The sequence below is a fragment of the Watersipora subatra genome, chromosome 1 (genome assembly GCF_963576615.1).
Source record: "Watersipora subatra chromosome 1, tzWatSuba1.1, whole genome shotgun sequence".
Taxonomy (NCBI): domain Eukaryota; kingdom Metazoa; phylum Bryozoa; class Gymnolaemata; order Cheilostomatida; family Watersiporidae; genus Watersipora; species Watersipora subatra.
In genome coordinates this window covers 3,194,950-3,222,569 of record NC_088708.1, presented here as the reverse complement: position 1 = coordinate 3,222,569, position 27,620 = coordinate 3,194,950, and the positions used below count along the sequence as shown (strand labels likewise).

Below are 27,620 nucleotides of genomic sequence, written 5' to 3'. Positions count from 1 at the left end.
GATGCATAGGCAAGACACTTAGTAAGTTTTCTTGTGACACTTAATTCTCATCCTTCACATGGGGCCATTCAAATGTATTCCCACAAAATTTTAAAAAGTTGACTTTCACACCATCATTCAAGTATTTCGAACCTGTCCAACAGCATGCGTCGCAGGGCTGGTGCTGCTATATTTGACAACAACAAACACGCCTGATAGAAGCTGAGCTGAGGTGTACAACTGCAATTTCTACTCACAGTCTACAACTGTTAGCAAACTAGTCCGATGTCTTGCCCTTACTTGTTACTACCTTTATAGAAGAGCAAGGAAAGCGTTTTTATGCTGATTGCTGTATTTGTTAAGTGTTAATTATATTATAATGTCACTTCTGCATGCTCTAGAACAACTATTAGTTTACTTAAGGTATGCTAATTGCTCAGCTAGAAAAAGTCTGATCATAAAAATGTAAAAACATTCTTACCTGAGTTTCAAAGACTGTGCGATTTCAATGTTGGTCACTCTTGACAATTGCCTGTTTTTAGAGTTTGGAAGAATGCCATGAACAGACTCCTCATCAACTTGTAATCTTGATATGGCTGCGTCGGAAAGGTCTCCCTCTGAAGAACAGAAGGCTACTGTACCTCGCAAGGCTACCGCTGATGACTTCATATTTGGGAAGATTATTGGAGAAGGTTCATTCTCTACGGTTGGTTGTTCTCATCTTCAGTTGCCCTCTCCACTTCTAGAGGTCTAGCAATACTGTACAACACATGTTTTCAGGCTTGACTTTCGTAAGATTCAAAAATGGATGATTCACCTGTACCAGGCACAGGTGGCTAAACTGGAAAGGTTTAGATGGAAGTGATCGTTTGCTTCGTTATGACAAGCAATAATCTTTTGTCTATAAAATGTTTGTACTACAAACCAATTAGGATATTTTGCCAGAGGATCAAAGGAAATATGTCAGCGTTTTGTACCAAATATGTGATTTATTTGCAACAACACTCAACCATAGATAATTATTTCTCATTTCAAACTTTTTTTCTTTGTTTACGGAAACCATAAATTATAGTGATTAATTGAAACAGCATTTGATCTGCTAAAGTTGTTTGTAAGATAAAAAGGTTCTTCATGATTTATCAGCAGACTTGGAAATGCTTCAAATAAAATTTCTTGTTATCATTAGAATCTGCTCATACATTTATAAGCAGTGCAACTTACTAAAAATGTCTGCATTAAGTGATTAAGTCTTTGTCATTGCTTTAGTAACAATGAATAGGCTATTGGAGTTGCCCATCCATTGCTTTTAAAAGCATTGGATGAAAGCACTGGATGGGCAACTCCAGTAGCCTATATCATTACTATTATAGACACCTGGGTTGAAAAAAACCATAATTTTTATAAAATAAAAACCAATATGAAACCGAAATGAGCAAATGAAACCGAATAAATCAGGCTTTTTGGTTTAAACTGGTTTTTTATGGTTTAAACCGGTTTTTTATGGTTTAAACCGATTTTTACGATTTATATAATTTGACCAAAGTTTTTGCAATTTAATTTTGAAGTTTAAATAACATCACCTACTATAGCTACATGATTGAGTATTGAACATACTTATGTGGAATCATATGTTAAGGATGGTTCTGCGGGAGTTATGAGAAAAAGGAGAGAAAACATTTGGAAATTTCAGAATGAACCTTCAATCAAACATGAATGAAGAAATAGAGAGCAGAAATCTTATAACATAAAGTGAATATATTATATACAGCTAATTGTATAAGTAAGAATTTTAATCCCAGTGATTAATTGTGTAGTAGTGAAGACTAGAGCATAATAAACTACAATTGCTAAAATGGAAGCAAAAGATTTGTAAACCTTTAAGGGTAGTAGTAGATACAATATGTGACTGAATATATGTACTTATGTATTGGTCATACAATAAATAAATACAAGTTTCCCAGCTTTCTTTGTGCCCAGTCTATTTCTGACTTTTGAATGGACAAACCCAAATGTTGAGAATATTCTCTCAATGCTAGCACTAGAGTTGATATTTCGAAACACAAAAAACTTGATAAACTAAATACTAACAATCCGACTACTTTGTCTTGTTCCCACTGAATAAAATATTAGTTTGCAAACTTAAAGCTTTTGCCCAAAATGATTTTATTGTTTTAATTTCTAATTATGAGCAATCCTCTCTCACTGGCCATACTTGAGAAAGTTTTCATTCATTATTAGGGACGATGATGGGATTAGTATATTTCACGTGGTATTCATATTTCACCAGTAAAGGGATCATCATATCACTTGATAAAAGCTATTGAAAATGAAATTCACCAATTCATTGTTGTGCTAGGGTGTCATGTAGTTGCAACTTGATCTCTGCCACCACCCTACTACTATGTGATAAATAAACTTCCACAGCTGATAATTACATAGAATTGCATTTCTACCACACAGGAACCACTAGGAGCTTAAAATACTATGTTTTTTACACACAAAAATGAAAAAACCATAGAACCGGTTTTTAGCTGATTTAAACCAGGCCAACCCTGATAGACACACAGCCCTTGTTAGAGTTCTTACTTGGATTTGAAGTGAATAATGAGTATTTCAATCGTTTTAAGCGTACCGTTGGAAAACAATACAACGAAAATCTCTTTGCTCTGTGATCATTTTATTGTGTGGTAGGTGGGTTGTAGAAAATTTAAAAAAAAACTGAACTGCATTATTTTGGTCTATAAATACATTATTTTTGACTCTATGATGGTAAATTATTGATTATCTTATAGACATGTTATGCTACTACCGAAAGGCTTTTTAAAGCATGAAGCCAATATTGTTTACATGTACTCAGATAAATTGATGTATATTTTATAGTTTTAATTTGTTAAAATTCTGTCTGTCTAGTGTGAAATTTCATTCAAAATGCGGCACTGTCAGTTTGAATACTTGAAGTTTGCAAAAAGGGCAGTAATATAAGTCATCCTTTTGCGCCAGTACTCATCTGAAACTAGGGAGTATCTTACCTTGCAGCTCTAATCATTACACCACTGGCTATAGAGATGCTTGCAACTTATTAGGCAACTTATTAGGCATTGCTCCTCAAAGCTATCGTTTTTTAATCATTCAGTTCGCATTTCCCAAAATCATGTATTCCTTTGTTCTGGGAGATAGCAGGAAGGTGCCATATCAGTGCGAAATGCAAATAACTTCGCAGAGCCTTATGAAAATCATTAGTCATAAATGTTTTTCTTTTTGAGACAACAGGCTAAAGATGGTAATTTCATGTTGTCTTACACCATTCAATTCTGAAGAAAATTGAAAGCTGTGCGATCACTTGACATCATCATTCAGTTTAAGTACCCTATACTAGAACAAAATTTTTGTGTCATTTCAGGTGTTTCTAGCAAAAGGAATCTCTACCAATAAGGAATACGCAGGTAAATATGCATTGTGTTATCAAACTGTTTATACTTGTACAATATGGTGACGACAGGCACAAGTTCTCAGGCGTTTGTTATCATCCTTCAAAAACACTTTCATGTTTCTTTTCAAATAGTCAAGGTACTTGAGAATACTCTAGCTTGTCTTGTCACCTCTTTAGTTAAGGTACTTCAGAGTGCTTTAGCTTGTCTTGTCACCTCTTGAGTTAAGGTACTTCAGAGTGCTCGAGCTTGCCTTGTCCCCTCTTTAGTTAAGGTACTTCAGAGTGTTCTAGCTTGTCTTGTCACCTCTTGAGTTAGGTACTTCAGAGTGCTCTAGCTTGTCTTGTCACCTTTTTTGTTAAGGTACTTCAGAGTGCTCTAGCTTGTCTTGGCACCACTTTAGTTAAGGTACTTCAGAGTGTTCTAGCTTGTCTTGGCACCTCTTTAATTAAGGTACTTCAGAGTGCTCTAGCTTGTCTTGTCACCTCTTTAGTTAAGGTACTTCAGAATACTCTAGCTGGTCTTGTCACCACTTTAGTTAAGGTACTTCAGAGTGCTCTAGCTTGTCTTGTCTCCTCTTTAGTTAAGGTACTTCAGAAGCAGCACATGAAAAGAGAGCGAAAAGTGGAATACGTAAAAAGAGAGAAGGAAGTATTGCTCCTACTAGGTCAGCATGAACACCCATTCTTCGTCAAACTCTTTGCCACCTTTCAGGACCCTAACAGGCTCTGTATCCTCACATCATCAATTTGTGCTTTAAATGCTATTTCTTTTTGTTTCTTTGTATTATTTTGGCAGAAAACTTGTTGCTAGTAGACCCCAGTAGAATACAAACAAATAAGAATATAAAATCATTTCCGTCTTTTCAAAATATTTATTGTATTCAAAAATCTTTGAATTGATGATGATCCCTTTGAACTCATAGACATACCTACCATGCTAACTGCTACCAACTTCTTGGTAAAACATAATTATGTCTTCTGGCATTATTCTGCCAGTAGCTGGCTTAGCTTACTATTGCTCAGGAATGAGCTTCAAACGTGTTGTTCCTCAACAACCTGTCCAGTTTTTGTATTGAGTTATGAACCAAATGGTGAGCTATATGACTACATACGCAGGCTTACAGCTTTTGACATGAAGGCAACTAAATTCTACACAAGTGAGATAGTGTTAGCTTTAGAGCATCTTCACAGTCTTAATATAGTGCACCGGTGAGTTGTCCACTCCTTATCTACTGTTCTTAGTTGCATGCGTTTTCTTGCTGTGCAGTGTCCAATCAATGCGTAGCAAAATTCGGTCAAGAGCCAGTCTCAACATCTATCTATTTTCTATTTATCTATATATATATATAGTATATCTGGTTTACACTGTAAAGTAAAGTGCTCAATAATTGAGTCAATTAGAGCTGTGTATGAAGTATGAAGATTGCAACGCGATTGCATGAAACCAACAGCAGCAATGATTCCAACCTGTAGCCTCCAACAAACCTCATACTAAATATATATATATATACATCTTATACTAATTTATACTACATATACTATAACGTAAGACAGTGATATAGAGATCATGGAGTAACTCTATTATATACATATATATAATAGAGTTACTCTTTGAGAAATATATATATATATTTCTCAAAGTTGGTCGTATGTGTGTTCGTGTATTCATCTGTCGTTGGGATTGTCCAGGTATAGCTATTATTTTAGCATTACGCCCACGTGTTACGATGTCCCTGTTATAAATTTTTTTGGGACCCAAGTATATGCAACACGATGCTTCTTGGTCTTTTTTCATTAGGGCAAATTTATTCCGCCCCACGATATCAACAATAATTTATTTCGAACTTAAAATTTGGGGATTTGTTTACTGATTATATATGTTCGTTCGATTATACATGGCGAGTTCAGCATTATCCGTTATGGTAAAAACCGATAAAACGCATAAAGGATAAAATTTTAGTGAAAAGTTTGAAGTTTATTAAAATACATACTAAAACTTCCTGAAAGTATGTGTTTAGTAAGCTAAATTTATTCAAGATAGATTCAACGTTTATGTTACACGTCTGTCTCGAAGGTAAAAACTCTCCACGGAGTACATTGTAATGTTATATTATCTTGCAGATCATAACCACAAAATGCATTAAAGTCGTTGTAGGTACCTATGGTTACTAAGGTTAACATATTGTTTTTTTACTATTTTTAATGATGATGATTTTTACAAGGAGGTTATGGTGTTGGATAATTCCTACGGGTTTCTATACCACTCAATGTACATTTATAGCCTACGATATTTTCGCATGCCAGTGTTGGTATGCCAATTTTTGCATGTCAACACTGAAATGAACTAAAATTATATAATTGTATACCAAATAAGTTTTCATAGTAATTGTATCAAAACAGACTATATGTAGCCATTACTTGCAAATGATTTTTTCACATTTACATTTAAACACCTTTACATTTTTATTTTTCATCCTAACTTATTTCAACAAAACCCTTCTTTCAAGTTATGAAGTTTGAAAGTTACAGTTGTTTGACAAAGTTTGAAAACCTTCACAGTTGTTTTTATTTTCTTTCTCAACTTATTTCAATTACACAAAACACTTTTCTCATAATATGTAGTTTGAAAGTTGGAATGGCAAATGTTGTTATATGCTAAATACAAATGAGTTTTCTGTCCAAAGATTTTTTTATTACCCGGGCAACACCGGGTAGTACAGCTAGTATCTATATACAGTCAAACATGGATAACTCAAACTTCACAGGACCGAGTGAAAGTGTTCGAGTTATCAGAGCATTCAAGTTATCAGAGCACTGTCATAAGTCCATGTATTTATTAGTAGATACATGTACATATACAAACTATAATATAAATCAAAAGCATGAACGGCTTGTTTCAAATTAAATGCTTCTAATGTAAAGTTTAAAAATTTTTTATCAGAAAGTATAGAGATTTTTCTATCACTTGAGATTTGTTCGTTGTTTTATGTGATGTGACTGCCAGGACATTTTCAGATTAAAATTGGCAAAACTTGATCGCTGTTGAAATGCTCCGAAGAAAAGACATCTTTTTCTTTTGAGCGTTTTAACCCCGTTTTAACCAAGATCAATTTTGCCGATTTTTCTTGAAGTTTATGCGAACGTTACCTCGCTTTTCCTAGCCTTAGTAGGACCATCGCTAAGCCGATTTTTGGTAAAAATCAAATTTCACCAAACCTTTAGAAAAGTCGTTGATGAGAATATTTTGCCGATGATGGTAATAACCACGCCTACGAACTACTAAAAGTTGGGGTTTATCTCTATGGCTTGGAATGAATTGATATTCTAAAGCGATAACAACCATCTCGGTAGCTGTTGGGCAAAAAACTTTTCGAATTAACGAAGTTGAGGTCGAGTTATCTGAAGCAATTTATCATTGCGTGGGAACGGACCAAACAAAACCGTTCGAGTTAGCCATGCGTTCGAGCTATCCGAGGGCGAGTTATCCATGTTTGACTGTATATATTTCTCAATTTGGTTGTATGAGTATTCGTTCGTCGTTGTGATTGTCCAGCTGTAGCTATTAAAATCTTGGAATAAAGAATCCATATCGCAAAAGATTTTATTTCAGAACCTCCCGGTCACCAGGCCGACACCTTACTAATTAAGCCACACCAGCTTGATAGATTCACTAGGCGATATATGTCACTATATGGGAGCAAATACGCTACCCTGTTCCGTCACGACGCAAAGTGATGGCGTAACATCATGAGAAGCGGTAGCTCTTATTAGTATGCTTACTCAAATTATCCATTAGCAATGTGTCAGGCTAATAGCAAGTAGCTCTCATTACCTTTCATTACTTATAAGCTGATTTTTAATACCCAGGCAACGCCGGGTAGCACAGCTAGTACATAAATCTCAATGTTTGTTATCGCCTGCACAAATGTCTGTCCAGTTATAGCTATTAAAATCTTGGAATGAAAAGCTCGCTACCTGCTGGATTTGAACTCACGGAGATTGCAACCACCAGTTTCTAACCACGCATTTAATCACTGAGCTATACAGTCCTTAGAATTCTATTGCTCTTATCATATACCGTATACCCTTTTCTCCCTTTTTTGCACACGCTAAATGATGTATTAATTGATAAATTGTGCCCACGCGTTACGATGCCCCTGTTATAAAAGATTTTTGGCTTAACTATATGAAACACGATGCTTTTTCTTTCTCACCATACTACGGCGAATTTGTTTTCCGTCATACAATATGAACAATAATTTCTCTCGAAATTAAAATTTGGCGATTGTTGTACTGATTACGACGAAACAACAAAATTGTTAATATGCTATTCTGCCGCTCAGTTCAGCGTTATCCGTTATGATACAGACGGATTCGCAAACAAATAAGTGATAAAATTTTAGTTAAAAGTTTGATGTTTACTAAAATGCATACTAAAACTTCCTTCAAGTATGTGTTTAGTAAGCTTACTAAACACATACTTGAATTTAGCTTATTCATTAAACTAAATGCATTAAGCTAAATTCATGAAGTTAGATTCAGCGTTTATATTACATGTCTGTCTCGAAGGTATGAACTCTGCACGTAGTACATTGTAATGTTACACTTTCTTGCGGATCATAACCACAAAATGCACTAAAGTTATTGTAGGTAACTATAGTTTCTAAGGCTGAATTGTTTTATTACTTATTTTTAATGAAGATGATTTTTAGCAGGAGGTGATTGCATTAGATAATTACTATTGGTTTCTATACCACTCTATACGGCTATAAGATATTTTCACTTTATGATGCCAACACTGAAACGAACTAAAATCATATAATTGTATACTAAATAGTTTTCTATTGTATCAAAACAGACTATATTTAGCCATTACTTGCTAATGATTGCACATTTACATTAAACACTTTTATAGTTTTATTTTTCCTAATTTATTTCAACAAAACACTTCTTTCATGATATGAGGTTTAAAAGTTACAGTTGTTTGAAAAGTTTTAAAACCTTTACAGTTGTTTTATTTTTTCTCTTTAATTCATTTGAACTGCACACAAAACACTTTTTTCATGATATGAAGTTTAATAGTTAGCGTGGTTAAAGTTATATATGTTAAATAAGAATAAATTATTTGTCCAAAGACTTTTTTTTACCTGGGCAACACCGGACATTCATCTAGTTGTTTAAAATATGAAAGATTCGTTAGCAGTGTCCCAAAGTTCCCTTTTTACAATGAATATGTGCGTTGTTGTCACTTGCAGGGATTTGAAGCCAGAGAATATACTGCTTAGTAAAGATATGCATATACGAATCACAGACTTCGGATCTGCTCGAATTCTAGATGGTACAGATCAGCCTCAGCCTAACGCGGATAGTCTTAGTAAGGGGTTGTTTTCATTGTTTCTCCTGAATGCGTTATGAGCATTCCTTTGAACCACTAGTGTTATGTTGGTGTTGTCTGGCTGTAGGCGGGCAATCGGTGAGAGTTGTATATTGAGTGCACAGATGGTGAAAGTTTTGTTTGTTTTTGTCAGTCAAATTTGTTGAGACTTACAATTTAAAACGTACAATTCAAAATGTATATAACTATAAATATGTCTATGTAATATGTAGTCTATGCAATCTGTGGCCTCTGTGATCTATACCGAGCTGCTCAAATGTTAATCATTAAAGAAACTCCGTGAGGTGTTTGATTTGCTCATTCTCAGCATCACCAATAGTCAGTACATATAGTAGCAATTGTTGTGCTGCTATATTATTACTGTCAACCCATTTCTGCTCTTATTTTATCGTCTAATCACTTTTATGACAGACAGCAGGAGTATTGATGGTGAGTACATGCACACACATACTCTAACTGTAGTAGTTGGTATTACCTTGTCATCTTTCAGCCGTATGCATAAGAAATTGTGTACTGTTGTTGAGTGGACGTTGGCTTGGATTTACTCTGTTAGTGCATGGTGATTGTAGCTACGACCTCTACTATATTCTCATATTTGCACTTTTTCAATGGATGCTAGCTATCTATAATATCTTTCTTGTGCAACTTATCTGTATGCTAGCTATCTGCAACATGTTCCTCATACAATAGTATGCCAGCTTTATGTAGCATGTTCCTCATGCAATAGTGTGCCAGTTACATGCAACATGTTCCCCATGCAATAGTGTGCCAGTTACATGCAACATGTTCCCCATGCAATAGGATGCCAGCAACATGTTCCTCATGCAATACTGTGCCAGCTACATATAACACGTTCCTCATGCAGTAGTATGCCAGCTACATGTAACATGTTTCTCATGCAATAGTGTGTTAGCCGCATGTAACATGTTCTTCATGCAATAGTATGCCAGCTACATGTAACATGTTCCTCATGCAATGGTATGTTAACTATATTTAATGTATTAGATGATATATTTTATGTAGGTGAATTTTTATTCTTGGATGTGTGTATAGACATTGTAAAATATCTTGATATAACCGTACTAATGCAACTATCTTTTACATAGCTCATACCATACTCGTCGCACGCAACACTTCTATTCTGCTGCTAGTATTTGTTATGTCCACTCTGTTTACATTTATACTCTCACATTTTCCTTAGTTCTGCAACCACTTTACTTTTATCAATGAAGTAAATTTAGAATGTTGGTTTGATACTTATCCTCAACACGACATCTAGGTGATTGGGTTGCCATATGTTACTGCCAGTTTCTGTTGGTGTATTTTTGTTAAATGTGTTTGTTAGAGTCGGGACGGAACTTTTTGATGAGCGTCAAATCTTCTGCAATACGCCAGCAATGAAACGTATCAGGCCAGCTAACTTTAGCCATGTTGCTTTCACTCCCCTTACATGTTTGTTTGTATCGGATGTTTTTACAGCTGTATAAATAAAATGTTTCAGGTCCGGATGGAGTCGACAAGAGAGAGGAAAGGCGGTCAAAGAGAAGGAGTTCGTTTGTCGGTACTGCCCAGTTTGTTTCACCAGAAGTCTTGCAAAACAAACCTGTCACAACTAGGTTGGTTAGTTCATCGGTTTTTGCTGATACTCATCAGTGAATGGTGTGCCCATGTTTTATAATAGTTTCTAGAGGATGAAGGATGGCATTGTTACAATAGCTAACAATGACCTGTTGGCTTTGCAGCTGTTTTCTCTGTTCAATTTAAAAAAACTTTCATACTATCAAGTAGTTTTTGCTGTGCCACTGCAAGTAATACATTTGGTAACTTTTACCAGCTATAAATTAGTTCGATTGTGATAAGGAATCGCTCAACCACAGACCTAGTCGTGTCAATCTATAAATGACGCAGACATTTTATAAACACTTTGAACAAGGCACTTCGAAATGAAAATAATTTTCATAAAAAATCAGTTTGTGACAGTTTACTTATATATTATACTTACATTGTAAATAATGTTTTTATATATTCGCTTTGTAATTTGTTACTTTTACAATTCATCAAGATATTCAGCCTATGATTGGTTGCGTTCATAATTCATCAAGATTTTCAACTTATGATTGGTTACTCTCATAATTCATCAAGATAGTCAGCTTATGATTGGTTACTTTGATAATTCCTCAAGATATTCAGCTTATGATTGGTTTTTTTGATAATTCATCAAGATATTCAGCTTATTATTGGTTACTTTTAATGTATATAATATATAGTATCATACACTGTGATTGAGCGCGTAGTTGGTTATATATATTTTATTAACAGATAGGCGAAATTGTGTCAGAGATTGTTACGAATACCTTTTATCTGCTCATGATCACGGTTTGTATTTAGGATTCTCAAACACCTTTCTATACAAGAGTTCCTTTGGTTAGGAACTCTTATCAGATTCGGTATCTTTCGTCGTTCAGTACGTAAATATTATTTTTACCATTTATACTTCATTTTATGTTGTAGCTGTGACCTTTGGGCTCTAGGCTGTATTCTTTATCAAATCATCTCAGGAGAACATCCATTTCGGGGACCGTAAGTGCTGAGTACTTTTACTATATGACTTTCGTGTGCAATCAGACAATATTTTAAAAACACGTCATGGAGAGGACAACTCAGTATGAATTGGGAACAATTGCTTGCTGGTTATATATACGTAGGCTGAATTCTCGATTTTTTGGTTCTTCACTTTCAGATTTTTGGTGCACAGGTTTTCTTTAATCTAGAGACCTTAGCAAACTGCAGATGTTGTTGGTGAATAAAGACAGCCAGGTTGCTTTGAAAATAGATCTCCGCAATCAATAGCTTGTGGTTACTTGCTCAAGTGTTTCAGATAAAAAGCTAAAACTTAACTTATGAAATAATTATTCTGTATCGTTATAGTTGAGGAATTTGTTTTTGTTTCAAGGCCCTTTCCGTGTAGTATCAATTGGAGAGGGGGATTTTTCAAGAAAAAGATACTTGGCCGAACCAAATTTCTAACAGACCCAGCATTTGCTCTGCAACCATTTCTCGGACCATTAAAATGGTCTCCAAGACAATGTTAGAAACTATACAAGTTATTTTGGCTTTCACTTTTATGTGAATAACCTCAAAAAAGAACCCCCAAATGTCTATCACATTGACAAGCCCTGTTAAGTGAGGCTACTCTCTAGCTGATCTGTAAAGCTAGCTAGCATTGACTCAAGCTTTAATACTCGGCATCGCATTATACACCAGTGTAGGCTTTTGTTGTTGTTTGTCTGTTCTCACCATTCTGACCCATATCTAACCCAAATGATTATAATATAAATACTATAATAATATTCACATTTTGTATAGAATTTTGTAAAATCTCTGCTGGTAGACATTATAAAAGCTGCAACTGATTGAATATAGCTATAGGAAATGTTTAAGGTTTTCTGTGGATATGCACAGAACCAGTCATATGTTTCAGATGTGGTTATGCAGTTTTTATGGAGATATCATATGCAATATTGTTAATAAAAAGCAATGCTTACGTTTCAGCAATGAATATCACATTTTCAATAAGATTATCAAGCTGGATTATGAGTACCCAGACAGTGGCTTTGACAAACACGGTCGAGATCTAGTAGAACAGCTGTTGGTAAGCTTTACTCACCAGCTCTCAACTGCCTGCTCACAAGTTTGCAAATCTTTTAACATTCATTTTTCTCCATTAAGTATTGGCGTGAAGTATGCATAAAAAGTTTTCTTGCTGCAGGTGCTTGAATCTGAGGATAGGCTCGGTTCCAAAAAGACTGGCAGTTATAAGGCCCTCAAGTCGCACCCGTTCTTTCAAGATGTCAATTTTGATACACTCCCAACCAGCCCCGCTCCAAAACTAGTTCCTTATTTGCCGGCGTTGACTGACCACAACACTGAAGATCTCTGGTCTGATCTTGATCAGGTTCATAGACCTCTTGTTCTTGTTATCCTTTAGCAGGTTTCTTAGACAGACAATTTTGGTAAGGATACAGGTCTAAAGGGGAGTTGATGTGCTTTTAAAAATGTAGATTGATCGGCCAAGTTTTTAATCTTGCTCAACCAGTCCAACTCATCACTTTAGATTCCCATCACACAAAGTGTGTCAAGTATTACATGATGCACTTGCTTATTTGTGTTGGTTAGACAGTTCCTATAGCCATTTAGGCATTAGGCCCATTAGGAGTTTAGCATTATTAGGCATTAGCAATTTCACAGGTGTCCTTTAGTGGGATATTGCTAAGGCTGAGCTGTAGGCTACACGCATGCACACACACATACACACACACAAAAACAACAAAGGTCTACGTAGTTATGAGCAAAAACAAAAGTATCCATCCAAATATCTCACCAATCCGATGAGCAGCACACAAAAACTAAACCAATCGACAAGACCACCCATCATGTCAAATATTCCAAGTTTCAAGTCATGTCTTGTACAACTCACCTTATGGTTTCTCAAAACTTGTATTAAGTCCTTATTAATTTGAGACTGTCCGATTGCTGTTTTCTACATGGTCGTTGCTTGCCTAGCCTACCGTCCTGCTTCAACACCTCAGTCACTATCGGGGAAAAGTTCAGGAGCACTCAGCGTTGCCCCGATAGTTACTGAGGTGTTGAAGCAGGACGCTAGGCTAGCAGCGATCATTTAGAAAACAGCAATCGGACAGTCTCAAATTAATAGGGACTTAGAGACAAGTTTTGAGAAAACATAAGGTGAGTTGTACAAGACATGACTTGAAACTTGGAATTTTTGACATGATGGGTGGTCCTGTCGATTGGTTTAGTTTTTGTTTGGGCTGCTCATCGGTTTGGTGAGATATTTGGATGGATACTTTTTTTTTGTTCATAACTACGTGGACCTTTGTTGTTTTTGTGTGTGTGTAGCCTACGGCTCGGCTTCGGCAATGTTCCACTAAAGGATACACGGGAGCAATTTAGCCTAATAGGCAACTTTAATGGTAGCCTCAGCTCAACATACAACTTCTACAATTTCAACAATTTGTGGTTGATTGTAATCGATTGGTTATGTTTTACAAAAATACAAAATTATGTTTTTCTGTTTGGTATGTCTGTGGGGGAGATTTTCAGATAGTATTTTAACTTTTCATCTGTTATTGTTTTATTTACGAACAATAACAATGGTTCATGATAGTCATTATTATACTCAAAAGCCTCAACTCACCACTGGTATTACAAATTTACTACTAATATCGGCTTAACAAACTTATCGCTGTTTCTAAACCAGACATGTGAAAAGGCAAAACCAGAAGAATCACTCGTTCATTGAAGGCTAGCAAAATTTATTTGTGTAATTAGGTCAACACTGTTGGGTTGTTTACTTGTGATACGATAAAATAAAGCACTACGGCATAATGATGTTATTTTGTACACTAAGTAAATAAGTTCCAGTGGTCTTAGCCATCTTGAAGATTACATGTATATGATAAGTCACAACAGCTTTGTTATATTTCACAAATTATATGAAAAAGGAAACTATCCCTGTCTTGATACTAGTATTCATATTTCATGTGACAATATAGCTTGAGTTTCCTGAAGCTGATCCTTTAACAACACTAGTTAAAATTTTGTCTACTCTGATTTTCTCTCGATGTGGTAGTGATAATTAATCCCACTAATCTAGTGAAAGTGAGGATTAGGTGTAATTATTTTAATTTGTCGCTTTGATTAATCTTGTATTCCTAAATCACCTTTAGACGGGTTTAGACGGGCAGCAGTTAGTCAGATTGGAGGGTTTGGGACTTGGTGAAGATAGCAAAACGGTTGCTGATGAAGAAGCAGATGATTATGAACAGTAAGTTACTGAGTAGGTGGAATTGTGGCCTATATTAACAGTAAGTTACTGAGTTGGTGGAATTGTCGTTTGTATTAACAGTAAGTTACTGACTTGGTGGATTTGTAGCCTGTATTAATCGTAAGTTACTGACTTGGTGGAATCGTGGCCTGTATTAACCGTAAGTTACTGACTTGGTGGAATTGTGGTTTGTATGAACAGTAAGTTACCGACTTGGTGGAATTGTAGCCTGTATTAACAGTAAGTTACTGACTAGGTGGAATTGTGGCCTGTATTAACCGTAAGTTACTGAATTGGTGGAATTGTGGTTTTTATGAACAGTAAGTTACCGACTTGGTGGAATTGTAGCCTGTATTAACAGTAAGTTACTGAGTAGGTGGAATTGTGGTTTGTATGAACAGTAAGTTACTGAATTGGTGGAATTGTGGTTTGTATTAACAGTAAGTTACTGAATTGGTGGAATTGTGGTTTTTATGAACAGTAAGTTACTGACTTGGTGGAATTGTAGCCTGTATTAACAGTAAGTTACTGACTAGGTGGAATTGTGGCCTGTATTAACAGTAAGTTACTGAATTGGTGGAATTGTGGCCTGTATTAACAGTAAGTTACTGACTTGGTGGAATCGTGGTCTGTATTAACAGTAAGTTACTGGCTTGGTGGAATTGTTGTTTGTATTAACAGTAAGTTACTGACTTGGTTGAATTGTGGTTTACATTGGAATTCCTGTTTATCTAGATATCTGTTTATCTAGATATCTGTTTATCTAGATATCTTTGTGTGTATAATTTTTTATTTGCATTGATAATCATCAAAATAAAAAATGTTTTTCTTTATATGCCAAAAAAATAAATGGGTTTTTAATTATAACTATTGGTCTGGTCATCAATTTAATGCACTGCACTTACAATAACTTTAATATGAACATAGCATTTGCTACATTATTTGGAAAATTTATTTTGGGCTCAAGGGTTGAGGCTGTGGAACCGTGTCTTTTGTATTGTACAGGTTTATTCAAGATATGAAAAGGATAAAAACAAGAATGTCTTATCTGGTGCTATATGTATATTTAGATTAATGTTTATAAGGAATAGAAAGTAAATAAAACGGTCCATTTCTGACTCTCTCAAACACCATATCAGCATTTGCTCAGGCCTCTTGCTTAAAGTTATAAAGGTGTCTTTAGTGCTACGGAAGATCTCTGTTTGCCGTTAAAAATTGTCTAGTGGTCTACTACACATTATTAAATTCATCACTGATATTTCCTCGTACTGTTTTAGCATAAGTACAGAATATCCAGAATTAAACTTGCCCGCAGCAGAGAAGGCCATTCTGTTGCAGAAGCAAGCCATAGATAACCTATACCACAAGTTTGTTGATAATCACCTCATATTGCACCAGGGCCTTCTTGATAAGCGTAAGGTCAGTCATAGCAACTTGTCCAGTTTTTAGAGAAAATGTAGGTGCATATCATAAGCAATTATATTACAGTCGACCCTTGTTAGTTGGTGATAAATATGCAAAGACAGTGCTAGTGTGGGAATTTGGTTGGGTAAACAAACTGATATTTGGGGGAAACTGCGGCAGCGTGGGCGGCCATGGAGTGTACCATTTTTCGCGATTTTCGTCACTAACATAGCATGTATTTGCTAGCGAATCAGATAATGGCTCAGTTGGGCAGTGTATGGGTTTTAAACATAGACCTATTAAAGATGTGATTGCGTCAAATTTGAGTTGATTTTAAAAGAAAGCGTTTTTTTGTCTATCAGTTGATATGTTGTTTGTTGTATTAGGCGATCTCATTGTCAAGATATTTGAAGATTAAAATCGAAAAAATTGATCATGAAAAAACGCTCAGGGCAAAAAACCATGCCCAGACTTGCCCAAAATGATGTAACGCATGATACAACCTGTCTCTATATCTCGTATTCACGTCGGCTATTGCGATAAAAGTCTAGTCCTACGCAGCTCTATTGGCATGTATTTTATTTTGTATTTGCTCATGTTGGCTAGAATAAAATTTTAAATCCAGCTACGGATACATTATTATGAATGTCTCAAACGCCTCAAATAAGGGAGATTAAAAACTTGTCATATTAGCTTCCTCTAAATGCTGTGTAAAGATCTGAGTACCGACCAGACCTGTCAACCTGGTGCTATGCAAATGAGGGAGACATTGGGGAAATGGGGACCCAGGCAGGTTAACATTATATTTCAGCTCTAAAATTATGCTCAAGTGAATTACAAAAATATAAAAACAAATCACGGCCAACTTTTATGAACTTAATGTTCTACATTTCAGTTCTGCAAAAAACATTGTATCATATCCATGGTGATGAACATAACGTAAACACAAAACTCTCAAATGTTTACTGTAAATGAATTTGGTAATTAGACAGGGATGCTATATCATCACTACATTTGAGTCTGTACTGATTTGAGATGAGGTAGCTGCTGCTCCTTGATGCTTCAAGTTGTAGGTTTTGGTCCATTCCGGTTTAAATTTTGATGCCTACTTGACTTTTTTGGACATGACTGAATGGTGGATCGTATTTCGCGACTTAAAAACAAGAAAATGTCAAGGCCGTAGGAAACGCCCACCCAAAGGCCTTTACATATAAATCTTTGCTTGGACCTAGGTGATGCATAAGCCTACGAAAAACAAATGTTCTGAAATGTTCGAGTGCCTAGTTCAAAGGCCATAAAATTATTGGACGATAATTCTATGCACGAAGCCATAAGAAAGTGTCTTTGGCGATACAGCGAGTCTTTCGTCATCATTAGATTACGCGCATCACGTTAATGCTATAGCGACTGATAAATAAATGGCTCGGTATTTTATCCTAGAGCACAAAACATAAATTCGGGAGTTTTCCGGGAGATTTTATTTTTGCGGGAGGGTAATCTCAGTTCAGGGAGAGTCCCGCAAAATCCAGAAGAGTTGACAGCTTTGGTACCGACTACGATTCTGCCGGTCTACGGTAATTAGGTGGTCGAGTTGACTTATTTTATTACGGCCTTTGTATCAGCTAAGTTCTCAGTTGCTAACCACACCGGAAACTAGCTACTAAACAAAGTACGCAGGCCGCCATCTTTGAAAATAATATGTTCGAATATATGGCGAAACCAACTGCATCCCAAAAAGTCATGTATAGTCAATGTTATCTAGTCAGTATCAGTTTGTAGAAAAAATTTACTGGTCACATTCGATTAGTTAATTCAGGTACAAAACAAATGCTTTTATGAGTTGACCGAAGTAGTGAACGCAAAACAACGTCAATTTCGTTGAAATCAATTAACCCACCGATTCTGGCAAAGAATTACTAAAGCCATTCTTGCACCTGGTTGGCGGCGATGACTCACCTGTTTCCACTTAGTTGTGTGGAGGTTGTGTAAAGGTTTTTGAGTAGCTCTTAATATTTGGTTCATCGGAGTTGAGTCGAGTTAGACAAAAGTACTTGCCAATACAGCTCTGATTACACTTCATAAATCCATCTATCAGAGATTTCACCAGATTTCAGCGTAGATGGCAACTGGGCTATGATGTATTCGATATGTTCTGCAAATCATGCTTTGCATTGTCTTCAACAATATCATTTTATTATATAATTTTTACAAGCCAAAAAATTTTCATTGATGCATAAAGTTTTTATTAAAAACATCCATCCAAGTCATATTAAGTCAAATCCAAGTCTTGGCCATTCACATAGTTTCAGCTCATAAAATAGGACAAACTACTCTACTGCAGCGAACTCAAACAAAACATATTATGGTTTGTGCAGCACATTTTCGTGCCTTTCTTTCCCATTTATGTCAGTTTCCAGACCGACACAACTGCTTCCCTAGTGAACCACATAAACATCCTGTAACAATAAAACAAATGTAATAAATGTCATTCATATATATGTCGTTTTAACGCATATCTACTGAAAGTTTTCAATTTGAGAGTTAGATTACGAGTGTAATTTTCAAAATGAATAAATGTTTAATAAAAGCATAAATATGCAAAGCCTACAATTCAAAGCTTTGGTTCTGAGAGTTAAAGATGAGCATCGATCAATCGATGTTCCTCACTTTCTACAAGTGAGAAATGAACATAAAATCTAATCCTAAATCTAATTTACTAGCTAAAGATGCCAAAGAAAATTTTAAGCAAATGTTATAGCTAGGTGAAACGATAAAAATTTGTGAAATGATTAAAAAGTTATGAAATGATAATTCGTGATCGAAAAAAGTTATAATTTTACTTATTAGTAGATGTATTCATGAGTACTAAAATTATCCCACGACCAAACGAGCGGAGCGAAGTTTGAGAGTTTTTATGATAAATGCATGTGCACACAACTTACGAAAATTATTCATCAACGACGTCGCAAACTCTTGTTTCGAGATCTCATCAACAAATGTAACCATCGTTTTGTAGAGTCGTTAAAGTATAATAACGATGCAAAACACATATAAGCCTATTTAAATATGTTACCAAGTCTTTGTAAATTGTCGACAGTATCTTAAAACTTACCCATCTGATCGGATTATGCACAAATAGACAGATTAATTTGGCCGAAAATCGCCACAAAACGCTTGAAAAGCTTGGTTTAATAAAAGTTAAGACCGGCCTACGATACGCCAATAAAGCCGTTCGACAGATAGTAGAACTATTTAGCATTGCGCATTTCACGAGAAAACTGCTCATTTCATCAGGCTATGGCATTGTTTACTCGTAATCGAATTTATCCGAAGGTTTCTGTAATAAACGTAGACCGTTTGAGGCGTAGACCGATTTACAGGTATGAAATTGTGGTACACAGTTTATCAGCCTACGTTTTTTTGTCCAATCACCGAAGGTTTCATTAAATTATTTAAAACGTTAGCCGGAATTCTTTACAACTTACGTACAAGCTAGGGCCGAACTACAATGCCCCTTTATGACGAGAACATTATTTGATTGATGATATTTTTCTAACGATTCTTATAAGATTATTACAATATTTAATTGTAAGAATAATTATTTGATTTTATAAGATTATTATGAGATTTAGTTATAAGAATAATCATTCGAATTTACAAGATCGAAGTATATAGTGACCGATGGTGTGCAATATGTTACTGTTATTATTTTTCTAAAGATTTTGTTGATGATACTGCGGCTGTGTCCAATATCGCGGTACTGCCAAGCCGTTTTTAATATTTGCAAAATTAAGTAATAGGCCTAAATTTTCTTATAGATATACATCTATTTCTATGACAATCAGCTAAAATCTGTTTAAATAAATATCACATCTTGATATAATTGGTTGCTATCACCAATGATAAACAGCCCCCCAGCATGTGTATGTTACACAGCAGCTTGCCATTTTACTTCTAATATTGCATTTCTCCTATTGCAGGGAAGAGATAAAAACACATAATCTTTTCCTTTCATTATTGCTGTTAAAAAGTTAACACCCAGTACCCACATAATAACACCCAGTACATTGCAGCTACCATTGCAGTTATCCTATTGCACTGCAGTGCCATTTGACTGCTAATATTGCATTTCTCAACCATCAGTACCCTTTCTTTTTCCCAATATCACTTTGGTCGTGGGCTGTATGACAGGGGAATTTCTAGTTACCGTTAGTTTAGAATATATGTAAAGGATACTCAAAGTTGAAGATAAATTTACCTCCATTCTCCTATCTTTCTCTGCAGCATAAAAGCTGTTGACGCCTGTCAGCTCTAACTATAACCTGTCTGCCTCAATCTTTAATCACCGGACGCTCAGAAAACTTTGAGTCACCTTTGCCGAACTGAGCATTGTTACAATTCTGTTGTTCGTCAATAAAACGTGTCGGTGCAGTAATTCAGTTAATTAACGATGTCAATTAAATCAGTAAATTAAATATCGATGTCGATGCACGTGGCTACTAGAATCTACTACTAGTCGATGCGCGTAACTAACTATTAATAGAGTAAACTCCCTAACAACGAGAATCTTCGAAATCACAGACAAACCGTTTTACGAGCGATAACATTTAATAAGACCTTTATCAAAATTTCGTCCTGATGATTGGCTAATGAAGAGATCTTATATTTATCGCTCATGGACTCTTTTCACGTGTATCACTCCGTTACGTCACAAAAGAAGCACCCACTCGAATCTGAGCTTTTTAAAAGATGGCCTCATTCAAACGCATATATCTCTGGACAAGGTTAGTCTATAAAGACAAAAATGCAATCAAATTGTAGCTGATGTTTTAGCCTTTTATTGATCTTAATTTCATCAAATCAACTTTTTTGACGCAATCACATCTTTAAAGGTTGACTTGCAACAAAATTCACATTGCAGTTATTTGGTATCATAAGATTCACCATGTCTTACTCTGTTGTATTGTAGGTGCAAAATATATGGGAATGTGATTACAAGCTCTTAAAAGCAAAAAAACGAACATTTAATCGCAGCCACACGAGACCGCCGTAATTTAGATTCACTTTCCAAAACGGCTCAAATGGGACGTAGTTATTACAGGATGGTTTCTGTTTACACTTTCATGCAACCTCATTCGTCAAAATATTTTCACAAATATACTTCACGCATTCAATAAAACCATGCCTATTATTCTTACCCGTCTGTTCTATCGTCATTGTAATGCTGTCACTTTTAGCACTGATATCTTATAACTTACCGTAAAAAATCGTTAAACTTTTTAACCTTAGCTCGAAGGAGTACATATCATTGTCTGATAATCATGACGAGCCTGTTGGTCACCTGTGATAATCAAAAAGTGCTGCAAAAATTATTGTCGAAGTATTGGGTCACATGATCAGATTACGACTTGACGATTGAATAATGCCGAAACAAAACTGTAAAGTAGCGAGCATCTATATTTGATATGGGGTCTTCAGTAAAACCCAAAGTGTTTGTCATAAACTAGTGCTACAATTTATATTGAGCTTTTTATTGGCCTTTCAATTCACGTGAGAACATCACGTGGCAAGACGATAACTAAACTGTAATGAGTACGTCAGAAAAATAAAGAGATTCCAATCTACCGCGGCTTTTCGTTTTTGAGCTTTTAAGAGCTTGTAATCACCTTTCCACATATTTGGCACCTGCAACACAACAGAGTAAGACATGGTGAATCTTTTGATACTAAATAACTGTAATGTGAATTTTGTTGCAAGTCAACTTTTAACTATGCAATTAATACAGTATAGTTAATAGGGCTATGGTTCCAAGCAATGTAATTGAATAGGATGCATTGCATTTGCTTTCAGAGCAACAATCTCCCTGTTCTTCTATTTACTGCGATCTACCTAGCTCAAGCTGACTCCTGGCTGCCCTCAAGGCTGCCCAGTTCCATACATGAATACAATCTTACAAAGTATTCATGACAGCTTTTCAAACATACACGTTTTGTCACTCAACTTCAGCAATGAGTTACTGTATTAGAGATGGTCCTGTGGGGAATAGATCTACTCTCACTGGTTGTTAGTTCTAGTTACTGACTGCTGATGACAAGAGAGGTGCTCCTCAAAAGGTGGTTCAGTTTATAAAAGCTACCTGTAAATAATGGATGGCCATCTTCACTTGCATCTGGCTCTGGCAGGTGCACAAGTACACACACTCCCAATTTCTGTACAGTCATACTTCGACTTACAAGCTTAGCCTAATGCGTTCCGAGACTGAGCTCATATGTCAATTCACTCGCATGTTGGTGCAATTTATTTATATATAGAACAATTAAATATCTATTGATTGGTTTCCATACTCTAAAAAATGCAAATAAACCACTCAAAACAAGATATTGTAACAGAAAGAACATGTTGGTTATTGTCATAACTTACCACATGCTTTCAAAAAGCAACAAATCAAAAATAATGCAAGGAAATGTGATTAATTAAAATGTAAAATTAAATAGGCCTACGTACATACAATAGCAGCTGACGCTAGCATTTGTCAGAGAGGGAGATATAAGCTATCCTTCATTACAACAGTTGACTTTGATAAATTTAGCTTTTATCAAAGTCTTAAAAGACAAACTTAGAAGCAAACCTAAAAGCAAACTTTCATTTTTAACTTAATTAACGTAATTGAAATTTCTTCGGCGTCCATAGTTTAAAGTTTCGCGCTGGTTAGCTAATTTTTCCTTTGTTTCGCGTTCACGACTAGCCGGCCGTTTTAAGATAAACCTATCTAAGGACGTTTGCCTTTGTCGCCCTTTCAACATGTTGCGATTAGGACAAGCACAGGTGTCGTCACAAAGGGTTACTGTACGACCACTAGCCAACTTGTCGGAAGTATATTTTTATAGTTTTGATAGATAGCACCGGCCTTTTCACATAGCATCGTTTCAGTTACGCTGTTACCGGCCAATTGTTTATCTTTTTATCCCATGCCTGAGCAGTCTCCCCATCAGCGGTCGTAAAGATCGCTGCGCCGTTTAGAAACTATAGTTAGTCCTTTTGCGAACTAAATGCCCTGAATATAATCCTTCTGTTTGATAATTGTGGATGTATTTCGGTCATATTGCTGAGCTAGCTCAATCACGCACACACATTTCGCATATTTTTCAATAATTTTTCGTTTAATATCAATTGTTATCATTTGCTTTTTCTTTGCATTTTCTTTCATTTTACTGGCAAACTTTCGGTCTACGCACAGTACTTTTAATTCACATAATTCTGCACTGAAAATCGCGCACAAAAACACGGTACAAAAGTATAACCGGAGCAGTTAAAAAATACAGAGTGATGCTGTTGTCATAAAACACCTCCGGCATACTTGACAACTGACTCACGTGCTCGTATCTCAAACATGGCTCGTATGTTAGTGCTAAAACTTGCTTAAAAGCTAGCTCGTATCTCAAGTTTCTCGTACATTGGAGCACTCGTAAGTTGAAGTATTACTGTTACTGGAGCACTCGTAGGTTGAAGTATTACTGTACTTGAATATTAGCTCTGCCCTTGCAGTCTTATTGGTATTGCCTTCTCAACACATCTGGCAACAAATTCATACACACAAACTTGCCATGTAGGTAATATGCTTGCTTACATATAATGACAGAGACCTGTCAGGGATAAGCATATGTTTGATATAGACTAGTAAAGTTATTCATTTGCTGCTTTAAACACATTAGTGTATTGTTTTCTACTATTTCAGTTATTTAAGCAATTGCATTCAATGTAACAAACTGGTATAAATCTTTCACAATATTGCCCTCCAGCTGCTAGACAAAAACTCAAAGAGAAGGATTGCAATTCTTATCTCTCTCACTGTTTGTATCTTAGGCGTATAACTTTAAGCAGTTTCATCATCTATAAATGTACTGGCTGAATGGCCGGCATTGCAAAAAAGTAGGGGTAGTGAAAAATCTTTTACAGAGAAAATTTACTTTTAATCAGCATATACAACATTCACCATTCTAACGTTCAAATGAAGGTTTTTGTTTATTTGTGTGTGTCCGACCAATGCATAATTTAAATATTTGAAAGCTCAATGCATAGCTAAAACAAATTGGTGTTTCTCACTTCATATTCTACACATTCGTTCAAGATTTAATTCAGCTTATAAACAGTGGCAGGTGATTTAGTTGCCATTGGTTAAGTCTCTTTACCCAATGAATTTCAGTAACTTAAGCTAGAGTAACTTTTGTAATTTGAGTAACTTGTAATTTGAGTAACTCAATACTAAATCCTAAATCTTTACTATAATAAGAGCCGTGCTTGTAATTGTGCTTACAATCGTTATGCGTTATGATCTCTCATGCAATCATGATCTTCAAGTGTGCTCATAGTAACCAATACTATTTTCGCAAGTGCTCAGTATAAGTTTCTAAAACCTTTTTGCTCTAACTTCCTAACTGGACATGCGAATGATAGACACTCACATTTATATATATAGATGCCAATACGCTAAAAGCAGTCATGCCGATCTTTCCACTTATATTAATAGTGTGTTTAGGGGCTCTTTGCACGCCAGAGGATGTTTCTTATGACCGAAGGACCACATCTCTATTATGTCGATCCAGTTAACATGGTGCTGAAGGGAGAGGTGCCTTGGTCAAGATCAGTCCGGCCAGAATCCAAAAATTTCAAGGTTTTCTTCATGCACACAGTGAGTTCTTATGTGTTATGGTCGAGTGGAAATCTGTAATATTCTCAGGTGAGATGGTTGTTGTTTCTGATCATTTGGTGGCATACTCTGACGAGAGTGCACCTCACTTCTGTGAGCCATCTACCCTACAGGATCACAATATTCGCGGAGTTAAATTTCGCACCAATTGCCTTTTTCATGCCTATTCGCGGACTAATTTATTCGCGGATGAACACAATCACTCTCTATTAATTAAAGGTTGACTTGCATCAAAATTCACATTACAGTTATTTGGTATCAAAAGATTCACCATCTCTTACTCTGTTGTGTTGTAGGTGCAAATATGTGGAAATGTGATTACAAGCTCTTAAAAGCTCAAAAACGAAAAGCCGCCGTAGATTGGAATCCGTTTATTTCTCTGACGTAGCTATGACAGTTTGGTTATTGTCTTGTCACGTGATGTTCTCACGTGAATTGAAAAGCCAATAAAAAGCTCAATATAAACTTATCGTAGCACTAGTTTATGACAAACACTTCGGGTTTTACCGAAGATCCCGTATCAAATATAGATGCTCGCAACTTTACAGTTTTGTTTCGGCTTGAAATAATCGTCAAGTCGTAATCTGATCATGTGACCCAATACTTCGAAAATAATTTTTGCAGCACTTTTCGATTATCACAGGTGACCAACAGGCTCGTCATGATTATCAGACAATGATATGTACTCCTTCGAGGTAAGGTTAAAAAATTAAATGAATTTTTGCGGTAAGTTATAAGATATCACTACTAAAAATGACAGCATTACAATGACGATAAAACAGACGCATAAGAACAATAGACATGGTTTTATTGAATGCGTGAAGTATATTTGTGAAAATATTTCGATGAATGAGGTTGTAGGAAAGTGTAAACAAAAACCATCTACCACAGCTACGTCATATTTGAGCTGTTTTGGAAAGAGAATCCAAACTACAGCGGTCTCGTGTGGCTGCGATTAACTGTTCGTTTTTGAGCTTTGAAGAGCTTGTAATCACATTTCCACATATTTTGCACCTACAACACAGCAGAGTAAGGCATGGTGAATCTTTTGATATCAAATAACTGTAATGTGAATTTTGTTGCAAGTCAGACTGCGCAACGGTTGGTCATCTACCCCGTGAAATAGGTGGAGTAAGCAGCTTTTTCATCATACACGAAGGCACAATGATTGCAAGGGTGGGGGATGTCATTCTTGGAAGATCACCAATCATTCAGGGAGGTCTTAAAATTGAGGTAGAAGTGACCACAGCTGCTAACGAGGAGAATATATATGTTTTAAAAAAGGGACAAGAACGCCTTCACAATCACAGAATTTTGGCCAACCGGCAGAACATTGCAATAATAAGTCACGAGGAGAGTTCTGATAATGCCTTACCAGCCATGTGTACAAGCATGCCTTACCAGCCATGTAGTAATGAGAGAATTGCCTTTAACATCTACACAAGACAGTGACGGCAATATAGCGCTGCTATTACCAAAATAACTAGTCAGAGAGCATCATTACACGCCAGTATTTACTTATCAAGAGTATCAGTTTAATTTTATTACCAGACAACTGCCATATGGGCCAAACTGTTTTTATTTACTTCATTCATTGTTTGTAAAATTTTATTTGTATTTGAAATGTTGTATTTGTACAATCAAGTCTGTAATTAATTATAATATATTTATACATAAACTAATTTATAAGCTAAGTATAATTCATGCTAACCTATAAATTTTTGGCTTCATCCAGATGTTTTCATGAATGTTCATTGATTCGGAGGCCTCTGGTGAACCAACAACTTGTGGTGAGTTATGAGTTTTTTTCAACGTAAAGAACTGCAGATTTTTCCGATGATGATGCCGTGCCGAATTCCTAATAGCTTGTTACAACCTTGAATAATTTTGTAAAGAGGTGTCATGCATTGGCAATGGGGTTAACTCAAAGCCCCGGTGATAGTTTAAAAAAAGATTTGGAGCTCGGCTACGTTTACTACTTCTGCCTAGCGACTAGTTTTTAATTTGAGGCAGTAGTTATTCTCTCTTGTGTTTAAAAGTAGAACTAATAATTATTCGCGAAATTTAATAATTTGCATAATCGTCTGTTCGCAACATCGTGAATTATTAAAGCCGTCGAGTATTTTCATCCTGTAGGGTATTCTACATGATACTGGCTACTCAGATGTCTTTTCTTTATATTTTTCTTCTAAACTACTAGTTGATGTTTTAGCCAAAGAGAACATATTACTTAGAAGACCCAGCAGGATATGGCCAAGTCTGGTGTCGAAAGATAGAAGAAGTCTGGAAATATTATTATGGTCCACGTAAACCCAAGTTGAAGCGCTGAATAATTCTTGAATGTTGTTCTAAGTGCCACTACTGCTGCACAAGAAGCTGAGCGAAGGTGCTTTTGCCAGCCCTGCCAGTGTCATTGTAGTTACTTTTCTGGCGTTGCCCGTCATGAGGAAAATAGAAAATCTCAGCAGTTTTTTCTTGCATTTTTAAGAGGTTAACGTGCGAGATTGATGCTAGTCGATTGTTCTTGACATTATCACATGATGGTTTTGAATTAATTTTAGGTTTCATCTTGTTCTTGTGAACATTATTCCACTTGTAGCAACATGCAGCTTTTTTATGGCTTTATTAGCGACCTACTGGTATGTGCAGTTGTGCTTTATGTTTTATGTACATTTACATGACATTTCAGAGTCACTGTATTTTTTAACAAAAACTGCTGCCTGTGTAAATCTTATGTACTATTGTTGAATGCACAGACACTCCAGTATCTTCAACTGTTGTTATCATGGCTGTCTAAAGCTTGAATACTAGAGTTGATCACTGTCTGGTAACATTTCAAAATGATGACTCTAGTCAAAAC

General features: G+C 35.8%; 1 protein-coding gene across 2 annotated transcripts; it reads left to right on the top strand.

Moving 5' to 3' along the window:
- Window positions 1–27,591, top strand: LOC137385280 (3-phosphoinositide-dependent protein kinase 1-like). 2 transcript variants are annotated; one of them, XM_068071720.1, is made up of 15 exons: window positions 1–21; window positions 522–685; window positions 3,380–3,422; window positions 3,991–4,137; window positions 4,474–4,618; window positions 8,665–8,783; window positions 9,216–9,233; window positions 10,306–10,420; window positions 11,316–11,384; window positions 12,357–12,456; window positions 12,574–12,759; window positions 14,552–14,649; window positions 15,927–16,068; window positions 24,590–24,742; window positions 26,973–27,591. In XM_068071720.1, the coding sequence occupies exons 2-15, from the start codon at window positions 572–574 to the stop codon at window positions 27,087–27,089; spliced, it is 1,566 nt and encodes a 521-aa protein (XP_067927821.1). In that variant the 5' UTR covers window positions 1–21; window positions 522–571; the 3' UTR covers window positions 27,090–27,591. The 2 variants fall into 2 exon arrangements, with proteins under 2 accessions (XP_067927821.1, XP_067927822.1); XM_068071721.1 differs by lacking the exon at window positions 9,216–9,233 and having other exon boundaries at window positions 2–21.
- Window positions 27,592–27,620: the final 29 nt, after the last annotated feature.